This window comes from Podarcis vaucheri (genome assembly GCF_965113315.1).
Source record: "Podarcis vaucheri genome assembly, chromosome: Z".
Classification (NCBI taxonomy): Eukaryota; Metazoa; Chordata; class Lepidosauria; order Squamata; family Lacertidae; genus Podarcis; species Podarcis vaucheri.
In genome coordinates, this window is record NC_138758.1 from 46660114 (window position 1) to 46674536 (window position 14423).

A 14423-nucleotide genomic window follows, 5' to 3' on the forward strand; every position below is an offset into this window, starting at 1 on the left:
GAGACCTCCCTAATCTTGTTGCACACTTTCTGCTTCTGGGAAGCCTTTGTTGCTGCCAATAAAGAGGTTTCCTTGATATGCAAGTAGCAGCCTCAGAGAGGTGATATTTGCCATGACCATGGAAACTTAAAGAACAATTCGAAGACTTCTGCAATTAAGAGCTAGTGTTTTAAGATGCTTCCAGGTGTCCTGTTTATTGAACTTTCATCCATTCAAGGAGATTAGATGGTGTTGGCGATTTAATTACTTTTCTTTCTTATCTGTATACAGGGAGGTTGGATGATGTTGCATCAAAGCAAGTGTTGTCCCACACTTCTCAGTGCATTTTCCAGCCGCTCTCCTTATCCCCAGAAGTCTAATCTTTTGGAAAAGTATGGTTGTTGCACAAGACCTCCCAAACACCTATAATTGTGCAACTTGGATTTGTGATTAAATCCCATTTTGTGATTAAATACCACTTGAAAATAGCAACAGGCTGGAAGAGACCTTAATGTGGTTGTTTTTCCTTCTCCCTCCCAATCTCCCCTTCCTTTTCTGTCATGTCTTTTAGAGCATGAGCCTAAATGCTGTGACCATATTATTACTGATTCTTCTAAGCTACTAAGGGGAGTCTTATTTTGGCTGAAAAATGACCCTCTACACACACACACATCCATGGTCCCGTGGTTGCTCAGGCTTCCCTTCAGCCACTATCTGCACAAGGAAAGAAAAAAGCACATTAATTGCATCCACACAATTAACACAAGCTCTAATTTAGTCCATTGGTCTACATCAGGGACTGGACTCTGGGTGTTTCCAGAACTCAGGTGTGAAGCAGGTGGCAACAGAGGAGAAGACCATGGCTGTGCACATTTCTACATTCCTTGATTTTCTGATTAGGTTTGAGCCCCACCAGAAGACCAGGAGAACCAGGCTTACCATCAAGTTATGACATGCATACACAAAGATGCTGTCGCAGACCAAACACTGGAGGGTTATCCCAGCTCATATCAGCCCAAACAGAAGATGTCCAGTGTTGGCACTCCATACATTCTCTTGAGGACTGACATCATCATCAGCATAAATATTATTATTATTATTTATTAAATTTCTATAAAGCCCTTCATCTGAAAATCACAGGGCAGTTTACAATACCCCCCCAAATACCATACCATAGTAACAAACAATAACAATACACCCCTCCTGCCTCTGCCCATAGTTTAAAGGTCCTAGATTATTTAGTTAGCCAAAGGTCTGGGGGAAGAAGAATATTACATAACTTTAGATGCCAGGTGAGGCTCCCTTGGGAGAACATTCCACAAACAGGAAACCACCACAGAAAAGGCCTGTTCTAATGCTGTGCTCTCCAGACCTTATTATGCAGAGGAAGCACACGAAGAAGGGCCTCTGATGATGATTGGAGGGTCCAGGTTGGGGAGAAGGAGAGTCCTTGAGGTATTGTGGTCCTGAGCTGTTTAAGGTTTTATAGGTCAAAACCAGCACTTTGAATTGGGCCTGGAACCTAATTAAGCAGACAGTGCTGTCAGGCCAGGATTGGATTTGTATGCTCTTTGTTGTCCTGGTGAGCAACCAGGCTGCTGAATTCTGCACCATCTCTAGTTTCTGGACAGTCTTCAGAGGCAGTCCTACATGCAACATGTTGTAGTAATCTAACCTAGAGCTGTTGGACTTGCATAGGCATCTGGTCTACTCATGTAACAGAATGAGGTGCTGGAGTCCTGATATGGAGAATGTGAACATATAAGACAGAGAAGGGGAAGAGGGAAAGCTGTGCTATTCTTTAACTACAACTCCTATCATCCTATTCTGCCTTAGTCAGACCACACCTGGAATACTGTGTTCAATTCTGGGCACCACAATTTAAGAAGGATGTTGACAAGTTGGAATGGGTGCAGAGGAGGGCAACCAAGATGATCAAGGCTTTGTTAACTAAGCCTTATGAGAAGTGCTTGAAGGAGCTGTGTATGAGAGGAGAGGAGGATATGATAGCCACCTTCAACTATATTAAGGGCTGTCACATGGAGAAGGGAGCTTGTTTTCTCCTGCTCTGGAGGGCAGGACTCGAACCAATGGCTTCAAGTGTCAAGAAATGGGATTCTGACTAAACATTCAGAAAAACATTCTGAAAGTAAGAGCTGTTCAGCAGTGGCGCAGACTCCTATGAGAGATGGTGGATTCTACTTCCTTGGAGGTTTTTAAACAGAGGATGGATGGCCATCTGCCATGGACTCTTTAGCTGAAATTCTTGCATTGCAGGGGGTTGGACTAGATGTCCCTTGGGTTCCCTTCCAACTCTAAGATTCTATGATCCCTGACCGTTGACCATGCTTCCTGTGGCTGCTTAGCGTTAGAGTCCAACAATATCTGAAGCATATTAGAATGGGCAAAAGTGCTCTTGAAAGTGTATCACTTTTGCATTCTGCCTTCCCACCCCAATTTTATCTGGTTATCAAGATAGACAGATGACTCCCTGCTTCAGAAACCAGTTTAGGGCAAGCTATTTCACTGATGAGTTTCAGAGAGATGAGATGTCAGTCATAGGTAATGGTCTGTTGATCTGCAGGTCCTCAGTGATCCTCAGTGTGATAAATTAGATCTGAGCTAAAACTCACCCACAGGTTGAGCTCAGTGGTAGAGCCTCAGCATCTCTAGGAAGGGCTGTCCTGAAATCTTAGAGAGCCTGTCAGTCAGTGTAGACAATACCAAGCTAGAAGGACCAATGGTATGACTCATAAGGCCACTTCTTATGTTCCTACATTTGTACTTTTGCAAATCTTGGTATTTCCACTAGTCGGAGGATACCATCCTCTTCCATCTGAATGTTACTGTTTTGGTCGCAACTGTGGACACCATTTTGATGCAAAGGCAGCAAAACATGGAGAGATTGCTCACTGTAGAGCTTAGAGACTTAGTTCTTATCTCTGAGGGGACTTCTTTTCGGTAGCACTTAAGAACACTAAAAGATCTCTGTTGGATCAGACCTAAGGTCTGTCTCAGGTGTGGTGACCGTTTTCAGCCCAAGGCCCACATTTCCTCCAGGGCAAGCTTCCTGACAGTGGTGGGTGGGACCATAGACAAAAAGTAGGTGGAACAAATAATGCACCTACATTTGGCTAGTTCTCTCTCTCCTCCCCCCACCCTCACCCCCACCCCACCCTGACAAGCAAGAACACATCCCAGGCAGGGGGAAATGTTCAAGAAGGCTACAAAGCAGGGCTGGCAGCCAGTGTGGCCTAGGAAAACGGTGTGTGGACTGGGGAAGACCCAAAGGACAGACAGAAAGGCTTAGAGGGCTGTATTTGGCTCCTGTTCCTCACCACATCCTATCTAGCCCAGCACTCTGTTCCCACAGTGGACAGCCAGATGCCTTTGGGAAGCCCCCCAAGCAGAACACAAGCACAATGGTTGCCTCCCTCTTGTAATTCCCAGCAGCCAGTACTCAGAAACATGGAGACACTGTATAGTCATCATTGCTAGTAGCCACTGAATTTGTGAATTTGTTTAATCCCCTTTTAAAACTGTACTATGGGATTTGCTTTAAGGTGTGTGAAGAAGTACTTCCTTTTACCTGTCTTGTTCTCTTACTGTTCCACTTCATTGCATGACTTTGTTTCTAGCATTATGTGAAAGGGAAAAAATCCTCTACGCCTATCCCCTTGCTCCACCCCATGCAAATTTTATACACCAGTTCCCCTCCCTTCGTCTTTATACATGTCTCCCCACCTTAATCACCTTTCCTCTGAGCTAAAATGCCCCAAATGTCATAACATTTATTCATAAGAGAGTTTCTCCAATCATTTGATCAGTTGTACTATTGTACTCCAGTGGTGAACAAAAGTGTTTTCAGTTTTCCTAGTGTGGTTGCAACATACAACATGTGGTTGCATGCAGGTGAGGATTTCTATGATGCTATGCTCTTCCAAATCCACCCCCCTCACCCCTCCACACACACACAAAAAAGAATCAACACAGAAAAGTTTCATGTTGGGTAAAAGTGTTCAAAGTCTGCACTTCTCTTTGACATGATGAACAGTAATAATATGTTGGACCTATATAGTGTTTACAAAAAATAATTACTCACTGAGTATATTCCAACATTCTAAACAACATCCCCCACCCCCACAACCAAAAACCCCACTCTGTACATAGAAAGCCAATAGGTCAGGGAACATGCTAGGTGTGAACCTTTATAATGGGCAAATGGTTTTCAATTTTCAATAGTTTCTTTATTCATCACATTATATCCAACCTTTCATCCAAGATGGCATACATGGCTCAACCCCCATTTTATCCTCAGAAGGACCCGATGAAGTAGGTTAGGTTGAGTGGTTCAAGGTCAACCAGTGAGCTCCCCAGCCAAGCGGCGACTTGAACCTGGATCTTCCTGGACAGCACCATCATAGCACAATGGTCCGTATACCAATGAGGGCAATGAGACACAGAGGGGCACTCAACCACCCAACTCCCCATGTTACACCCTAACAAAGGATGGCACAAGACTTACGACTTGAGAAAGAAAGAATAATGTGCACACTTAGGGCTTCATTAGTACCCATCAGCACTAAGAAGCTGGCACTGAAATGCCTTCCAGTGTTGTGGTTTTCAAGCTCTTTTGGGGTAAGTACGTTGTCTGCATTATCCCAATGAGAAAGAGGAGCTATCAAATGTCAAGAGATGATAGGTTGTATGAATATTCTGGTTGAATTGGGGAAGAGTGTGTGTGTGTGTGCGCGAGTGAACCTGAAGTCTCCAAATAGGAAAATACTTCTGCTCATAAACAATGCATGCTCCCCAGAGGGTCCCTTTGCCTCATCCTCCTCTTTACTGCCATCAAGACGAATCTTTCATTCCTCTTGCGCCTTTCCCTGGCGGCTCTCCCTCCCCATGCGCTCTGTGCTGGGGGCTGATGGAACGCTTAGCTCCGCTGTCCATCGCCAGCTCTCGTTACAAGCCTGTGCATATTTTAAAGTGTTGTGTCATAAAATCAGGAGCACGAACAAGCCAAGGTGAATAATTCACCATCGCGCCTGAACAAAATTAAAAATATATTTCACCGTCAAAAGGTCTGTGTTATTTGGAATTTCCAGGGAGATAAAAAGAAAGGGGGAAAAAAGGAAAAGGAAAGAAAATTGGCTGGTTGTAGGAGGTGAAATGAAGAAGCAAACCCTAGTCCCTCCCTCATGTAAATTCAAGGCACGCAGTCAGATCATCTGCTTGTTTGTTCAGAAAAGTGCCACTGTGTTCAGTGCAGTTTAATCTCAGGCAAGTGTGAACTGAATTGAAGCCTGAAGCAACAATCTAAACAATAGGGATAAGGAACCTCAGGCTTCTCTGTTTACCCCTCAGGACTCTCCAAAGGCCACACCTGGTTCCCACAGGCCACGCCCTTGAGTGCTTTTGCATGGCTGGAATGTGCCCTTGTGCTGCAATAGTGCCTCTTGCTTGCATGAATGGAGAGGGGTGTTTCTATGTGTGAAGAAACCTCTGGGTTGTGCATGGCTGGAATATAACTTCATGTTCAAAGTTAAGAGTCAGATTCAGTGTTCTGCTTGTTTTTGCATCTGGCCCTTGCCAACAGCAGCATGAGGGCTCCTCAAAAGGCTGCACATGTGTGAATATGGCCCTCAGTCTAAGCAAGGTTCCCCAGCCTTGTTATACATGTTTACCTGGAAGTAAGTCCCATTGAACTCAACAGAGATTACTTCTGAGTAGATGTGCACAGGATGAGCTGGCTGGAGTGAGACAAACCACTTAAGAACATAAGAACAACCTGCTTGATAAGGTCACCTAGTGAAGCATATTGTTCCCACAATGACCACACAGATGCCTGTGGGAAGTCAATAAGCAAGACTTGAGTACAAGGGCCCTTTCCTCTTCTGTGGTTTGCAGCAACTGGTATTCAGAAGTATCAATATCTCTCAGCAAAGTGGCACATCAATCAATAGCCTTCTCTTCCATGAATCCATCTAATCTCTTTTAAAGCCATTTGAGTTGGTGGCTACCACTATCTCCTGCAGGAGTGAGTTCCATAGTTTAACTATGCTCTGAGTGATGAAGTACTTTCTTTCTGCCTGTCCTGAATCTTCCAGAATCCAGTGTTATAAGAGAAGCAGAAAAACTTTTTTCTGCCTACTTTCTCCATTCCATGCATAATTTTTTAAAAAAATTCTAGCATGTCACTTCTAACCCACATTTTCTCTAAATGAAAAGCCTTGTAGGACACTGCAAAATTCCCATGGTGCTGAGCAGTAGCCTCCTATAACTGCTTGCTGCAAATGGCCCTGGGAGTGGAAGAAGAAGCACACTGACGCCAACACCCACCTCCCTGAGATGCTCCAGAAGGATACTGTAGTCAACAACATCAAAAGCCATTGAGAAATTGAGAATGAGCAGGGTTATACTCTCACCTCTCTCTCTCTCAATAAATGTCACTAACAAGGGTGACAAAGACAGCTAACTGGGGATGCAATGGTGACAGAGAAGTAGGCTTGCTTTGCTGCCAACACTGCCACGTGGCAGACACGGTGAAGCAGCCTCACTCATGTTTGTCAGGTTTAGACAGGGTCCTATACCACCTGCGGTCTACTACCAACCCTCCTGCTTCATGGCATGCTGGTCACAGGAATATCAAGGAGACCTATGTGCTCCACAGCAATGATGAGTGCACTCAGGAGAAAATTGTGTCAATGACTCCACACATTTCACCATTCCACAGTGAGACAAAAGACTCAACAAGAGTGTCAGCCATGTCAGCTGAAAAATCCCCCAGAGCATTCAGAATTCCACCAGTCTTCTAGGGCAGACCAACTCAGTGGGTCCCCCACCCTTGAATATGTGTTTTCTAAAAAACAACCAACCAACCAACCAACAGTATTCACATAAAAATTAATCATAAGTGCAGTTTTCCCTGCTTATGGACACATTTGTGTATAAAGTTTTGACTACTATATACATTTTTATATTTTTTTTGCTAGTAACATTCCTTTCTGTTTGTTATTTTCACTAATTATACACACTTTCCTTTAACAGACACATCATTTGGTTGGAAAACTGAGCTGCAAAGCCTGGAGCAGTGTGCATTTCATAGGATACCTGTGTTTTGTTTTGTGCATATGCTGAGGAAATGCAAAACCAGCTAAGTTCGCTTTGGAATGAAAACGCAACCAATATCCTCCCCCATCCTTACTCACCAACCTCCTACCCCAAACCCTTGTGGGAAAGGTACAAACCTCACTGCCACCTACCTCCCAAAGTAGCAGAGATGAGTATGTGTGTGCCGTACTTTTTGATGATGGTATCAATGAACTGCTGTGTCGTGGGCCTCCTGCCCAGCAGGCGAATGCTCCTCTGGAACTCAGGCATCAGGGGGACGGGATTGCGGAGCAGGTCTCTCCGCTCGATGGCTGTGTTCCTCACCTTCCAACGGGCAAATTCCCTAAGCGACAACACAGGAACACAACAAAGGTGAGGTTCCAAGTCCAGGCAGGAAAGGCAGACCACTGGGGAAATGGCTTGTGGAGGAACACAAAGGGGAAATATTGTGCAACTTCACCGCATCTTATGCCACTGGAGAGATACACAGGCACATTTCCAGGGCTAGAGCTAAAAGGTTTGAGGGCTGGAGAAAGGGGAGGCAAAAGAAGGAGAGGAGGAGAGGAGAAGGAAAGATATTATTTTGATATGTATTGATTCATCCCATAGTAAGAACCAGACATCCCCTAGATGTGGAGGAAACCAGTCACTTGACAGAATGAAACCGAACATTTTGCAAGGGGTGAGAGGTTGAATCTAGGATTTTTCAACCAAGGAATGTGAGTTTTCTGAGCAGTGCTCTGTGCCTGCATTTCAGGGACTACACTTGACCCGAGGAACCTGCAGTTCTCCAAATGTTGTTGGATTCCAACACTCATCAGCCACTAGCCAGCATAGCCAATGGTTATGGATGATGGGGGTTGGAGTCAAGACATACTGAAAATTATGGACATGATTAACTTAGGCCCTGTAGTTTCAATGGGTCTACTTGGAGTAGAATAAAGTTGGCCACAACCCCCTCCCCCCAAAAAAATCTGGAGGACCACAGGTTCCCTATCCATGGACTATACCATTTCACAGTCTTTGAGAAACAGTTTTCAAGTTTGTTTGTACAGCTCTGCCTGAGTATTGATTAGTGTTCCATGGGTAAACTGACTGGTCACAGATGAACAAAATCTCATTCCAGACTATAGGTTGGATAAGAACTTTCCAAGGAAACAACATTAGATTTGTGATACCCCAAAACATTTTGTATCCTGAACCAGACCCATACGGATTTTGATAACCACTGGCAATAGGCAGGCGTCACAAGGGAATTCACATAAAGTCCATGATAGTGATATGAATCCCAGTGCCCTCATTCTGCAGCAGCGAATCCCAAGTTTTGCAAGAAGGTCACACCTTCCTGAGTCCTCTGAATGAAGACGGACAAGTGAACTAATCTATAGATGGTATCCCAAGGCACAGAGTGGGCAACATCACTTTTTTCATTTGTCTTTCTCCTAATGAGAACCCTGTCAAGCTGGTCTTAGTTATTCTCATTTTTAGAATGGCCACTTGCCCAAAGCCCTTCAGTGACACAATGGCTTGTTGCCCATCTAGACTGAGTTCCATATTCTATCCTCTCTGCCTATTATCTAAACTGGCAGATTTATTTTTAGAGAAGTTAAAATATTTGGGAAGATTCATGCTGAATCAACCATTACAAACTGTATATAAAAATAATCAGTGTCGCTTGAAATGCCTATTGAAATCACAGTTCACTGCCATCTCCCTGCTCCCAGTACTTCAGCTATGTGCTTTGGTGTCAATAATAATTCAAAAAGATACAAGGCTAGATTTTATATATGTGTGTGTTCTGCCCCTAACAAAGGAATAATAGCATCCATTCATACATGTGCTGCAGACAGGTGTGTTAAGTACTGTGGGTTGTATCTGTTAGTCCTACTGGGAAAACACCCTTTGAAATCAATATACATGATCAATTTACTTCTATTAATTTCATTGGGTCCACTTTCAGAAGCACTAACAATGAACACAAACGTATATATTTTCCTAAAAGGAAGTGAGCAAGCCCCTACCCAACACCCCAAAAACCAGCTCAGTCCCTCTTTCCTCTGATTAGACCACTCCAGTGAAGTAAAGTCAATTCCACATACAAATTTTAAACAAAACGAACACTGGAAATCTAAACAAGGCTGCACACTTCTGACTATGCATGCTAATTTGAATGATGATTCATGAAAGTCAATCTGTTTGACTTCACAGAAAATTGGAGGAGGGGGTGTTCCCTGCAAGAAAATATTTTAATTTTCTCTTTCAAAACTTCAACATGTGAGATAAAGCTTTCCACTTCCCAAAAATGCACACTGGCCCTTCTCTGCCCTTCCCTAGTTGTTTTCATTTCCCAGTACCACTCCTCCTCCTCTGCTCCCCCTCCACTCCCTCAAAAAGGAAAAAAAATAACCCACCTAAATTAATGTGGTTCTTCCTTTGGGTGCTGGGAAAAAGTAGCCACTTTAATTCACCCTGGAGGCATAAAACAGCACACTTTTTCTTTCTGTTACATATAAGCATAGGTAGAAACCTTTTACTGAGCCATACCTTAAGTTCATCTAGAGCAGAAGCTTTCAACCTTTTTGAGTCCACAGCTCCCTTGACCAACTACATTCTTTCTGCAGCTCCCCTGTGGGGCTCAGGAGCCCAGTTATGTCACCCCTTGCCTGCAGAGCTGGCAGCCCCACGCCCTTTTTTGAACACCCACTCAGCCTCCTCTCCTTGGGAGTCCTCCGGGTAGCTGCTGCTGCTACCCCTGGACTTGTCTGTCCATTCCCAGCAGCAAGGGCTGGGGGATTGGCAGGCTGGGCTCCCTTGCCCGCTTGCTTGCTTACTCCGAGGCTGCCTCAGCTCCTGGCAACCAGCACCCCCTGGCCAGCTGCAGAGGTACCATTTGCCTGTGGAGCTTGTAGCCAGGGCTGCTGCAACAAACAGCTGTATGAGCTTTTGGGAGGCAGAGACATGAGAGGGCATCAGAAGAAGGAGGGAAGGAAAGAGGGACAGGCCAGTGTTTCCCACAGCACCCATGACCATCTTTCAAGGTACCCCAAGGTGCCACGGCACACTGGTTGAATCCTGCTCTAAAGGATTGAACCTGGGACCTTCTGCATGGAAAACAGGTTGCCCAACACATGAGCTACAGCCCTTTCCCTAAGGTTGGGCATTTGCTGTGGGTGGCAAGGAAAATCCGACTACAAATAAAAAATATGCTGCCACAGCAAGTAAATGCAAATTGATTGTGACATGGCAAATATTTCACTGTTTTACTTTGTCAGCATGCCCAGAAATAAGTGCAACAATAAGAAAGCAGGAGTTTGGGGGAAGCAATTAGGTTTCGTGGGGAGTTTCCAGAAACTATCCCACCTTAGGATTGATTCATACTCCAGCAAGGTGGTCAAGAACACCTGGTCCTTCTGAAGCCAATCAAAAAAGGAACTAAACAGCCACAAGGATCCAAGTTAAAACTGGATAGCTGCTGATTTCTTATATTATTACATGGGAGGTGGAAAAGGGTAATGAATGGAAGCAAAGCCTTATGAGGAATGGTTGAGGGAATTGGGTATATTTAACCTGGAAAAGAGGAGACTGAGAGGAGATATGATAGTCATCTTCAGATATCTTAAGGGCTGTCCCATGAAATATGGAGCAAGCTTGTTTTCTCTTGCTCTGGAGGGTGGGACTCAAACCAAAGGATTCAAGTACCTGGAGTACTGTGTCCAGTTCTGGGCACCACAGTTCAAGAAGGACACTGACAAACTGGAACGTGTCCAGAGGAGGGCAACCAAAATGGTCAAAGGCCTGGAAACGATGCCTTATGAGGAACGGCTAAGGGAGCTGGGCATGTTTAGCCTGGAGAAGAGGAGGTTAAGGGGTGATATGATAGCCATGTTCAAGTATATAAAAGGATGTCATATAGAGGAGGGAGAAAGGTTGTTTTCTGCTGCTCCAGAGAAGCGGACACGGAGCAATGGATCCAAACTACAAGAAAGAAGATTCCACCTAAACATTAGGAAGAACTTCCTGACAGTAAGAGCTGTTCGACAGTAGAATTTGCTGCCAAGGCGTGTGGTGGAGTCTCCTTCTTTGGAGGTCTTTAAGCAGAGGCTTGACAACCATATGTCAGGAGTGCTCTGATGGTGTTTCCTGCTGGGCAGGGGGTTGGACTCGATGGCCCTTGTGGTCTCTTCCAACTCTATGATTCTATGATTCTAAGTTACAAGAAAGCAGATTCTAACTAAACTTCAGGAAGAACATTCTGATGGTAATAGCTCTTTGAAAGGGTAATGGGTCTCCCATGAGAGCTGATGGACTCTCCTTCCTTGGAGATTTTTAAGCAGAGGTTGGGTAGCCATCTGTCGTGTATGATCTCCCCACTACGTCCTCCCCACTACAGCTCAGTTAGATGAGTAAGGTGCTGGTAAAACCAAGGTCACAGGTTTGATCCCCATATGGGACAGCTGCATATTGCCGCATGGCAGGGGGCTGAACTAGATGACCCTCTGGCGCCTTCCAACTCTACAGTGCTGCAGTTCTATGAATGTTTATAATGCATCATGCCTGGGTTGCCCATGTCCACTGATACTGGAACTGTGTGGCTTGGATTTAGCTCTAGGTTCAGGGTAGGGAAGATTTTCCAGCCTGAGGGCCACATTCCCTACTTGGCAAGCTTCCAGCAGAGACATGCCAGGGATGTGTGGGGGCAGAGGCAAAAGAATGGGAAGCCAAATAATGCAGCTTTACCTTTTTCACAGTAAGCTAGCTTCTACACTCACACATCCCTATCTGTCCGTATGAAGCAGGGTTGGTGAGGTGCTTCACATGGAGGAAGCCCCAGGGGCCAGACAGTGAGTCCCAGAGGGTGGATCTGCTCCACTCCATCAGGTATGAGATTTCCCTTCCTTGCTCTAGGGAAAGGTTGCTGAGTCAAGAAAATGGTAATCCAGCCAGGTTACAAAACATAGACAAGGGGTGGCCCAAGAAGGGGTTTCCCCAGCAACACCCAGAAAAGCTAAGAATTTGATAACTGCCATGCTGCTCAGGCCCACCCTGGTGCACTCACAAGGTACATCCTGGTCACCCTTAAGTGAGAGGACTTTCTCAGACAGCAGTGCTAGCAACAGGCTTGGTTAGGCATGATTCTACCCAGTCAGGCTCAAGGTTCAAAAATGGGGCATTCCTTTAGGCTGCTAAGTAGAGTCTCCACAAAAGCATCTCCCCCTATGCAAGGGCCAAGGGTGCACTGGGATCCATACCAAGATGCAAGGAATCTGGTAACTCAGTCACATCCTCTGAGAACTTCACTCTTGGGACTTGATGGGGTGCCACAATTAGGTGGGGGAGAGGAATGGATGCTTCCTCTGCTTCCGCTACCTCACTTGGCAGGACCTGAGTGTACAACACTCTGTCCCACTTGTGATTCCCAGCAACTGGTATTCAGAGGGGTACTGCCTCCAATAGTGGAGATAGAACATCGCTATCATGGCTAGTAGCACCCTATAGCCTTATCTTCATGACTTTGTCCACTCCTCCTTTTAAGCTATCCAGGATGACGGCCATCACAACACCTGGAGCCAGGTTTCGTCCTGCCACCATAAGGTCTACTGGCACTGGAATAGATAAGAGTAGATGGAAACTCAAGAACTGCCTTTGCATTTCTCTTCCCATGCTCAGTATATCCTACAATCACACTGTGTGCACAGACTCAGCAGACTCTCCAGTTCAAAGAATACAACAGCAGGTTATGTGGGATGATCTCTTTCTGCTTTCGACTGCACAGAGCTATTGCCAGAGTGGAGGAAGAAGACAGGTACCCCTGACCTCTAGACATTGTTGGACTCCAATTCCCATTAGGCCCAGTCAGCAGGCTCAACACTCAGAGACAATGGGAGTTGGAGTTGAGCAACTCCTGGGAGGCTACAGGTTCTGTACCCCGATTTAATTTACCATATTTTTCCATCTATAAGATGCCCCCTTTTTGGGGGACTCAGATTTAAGAAAATGGGGGGAGGTGGCCCAGAGTATAAGACACCCCCTAATTTTTGACATTATTTTTTTAGAGGGGAAACCTAGTCTTATACACAGAAAAATACGGTGTCTAGGAAGATGGTTCTGGGAGTGGAGGGTTAAATTGGCCATTGGTACCAACCATTCTGATGGACAGGTCCTTGTTGTTCATCCTCACCCTTTGAATCAGAGGTGTGAAACCTGCAACCCTCCAAACGTTGCTCAACTCCAACTCCCATCAGCCCCAAATGTGTATGGATGATGGGAGTTGGAGCTGAATAATTTCTGGTGGGCCACAGGCTCCCCATTACTGGAGTACTGGGCAATATGAATAACCAGGGTAATACTGCTGCTCTGTTAAGTAATACTGCCACTCTATTCTGCCTTAGTCAAACCCCACCAGGAATACTGTGTTCAGTTCTGGGCACCATGGTTTAAGAAGGGTATTGACAAATGAACATGTGCAGGGGAGGGCGACCAAAATGATTAAGAGTCTGGCAGCCAAGCCTTATGAGGAAAGGGAGTTCAGTGTGTTTAGCCTGGAGACTGAGAGGGGTTTGGCTAGATGACTCTTGGGGTTCCTTTCAACTCAACAATTCTATGGCAGCCCTAGCTAGAAATGCCAGGAATTTAACTGGGGTCTTCTTCATGCAAAACATATGCTCTAAAGCACTAAGCTATGGCTCCTCAGCAATGACAATCCTTCAGTGCTAAATTGGAGGGAGTAGAGTTATGGGTCTCTCAGCTTTAATATCTGGGGTGGGGGAAGCATCTACACATTGGTTTCTGGAGCCACCTGGGACTGCTTGCCTGCCTGAGGAGAAGAGAAGTTGCAAGAATTTGACCTTGTTTCTTGTCACAGCAAAAGGCAATGTATACTTTGCCCCAAGGCACTGCCACACTAATGAGCACACAATAAAGCCTGCACAGGTTTTTAAGAAGAACAGGGGGGAATGGTGGGTGCCACCAGGGACTGTTGGGATGCTCATTAGCAATATGCTCCCTCAAGGGGACAGAGAACTGGAGGGAAATGCTGCAGAGGAAGGATAAAGTTCAAAGCCTGGGGGGCATGGAGTTTGCCCTCTGGGGAACAGGAGACTCCAAGGGCACGGGAGCATCTAACATAAGTGACGAGTCCACGAAGGAGAGGCCGTCAGAGAAAATTAAATACTCCATCTTCCAACCACCGCACAGGCCAGAGGGCATGAAGGGGGAAAGAAATTAGATCAGCGTGAAACCTTGGGGGTTGTTGCTTGATACCATGAAAAATAAAGGAATTAAACACAACAATTGAAGAAAAATCCGAAATGTGTTGAAAGAAAAATTCAGAA

General features: G+C 45.3%; 1 protein-coding gene across 2 annotated transcripts in view; it reads right to left on the reverse strand.

Moving 5' to 3' along the window:
• The window catches only part of BRINP1 (BMP/retinoic acid inducible neural specific 1), a 118968-nt gene that overhangs the window by 38351 nt on the left and 66194 nt on the right, over positions 1-14423 (reverse strand). For both annotated transcript variants that reach the window (XM_082208881.1, XM_082208882.1), the window contains exon 3: positions 7245-7435. In XM_082208881.1, coding sequence (XP_082065007.1) covers positions 7245-7435 — 191 coding nt within the window. The remainder of the gene's footprint in view (positions 1-7244; positions 7436-14423) is intronic.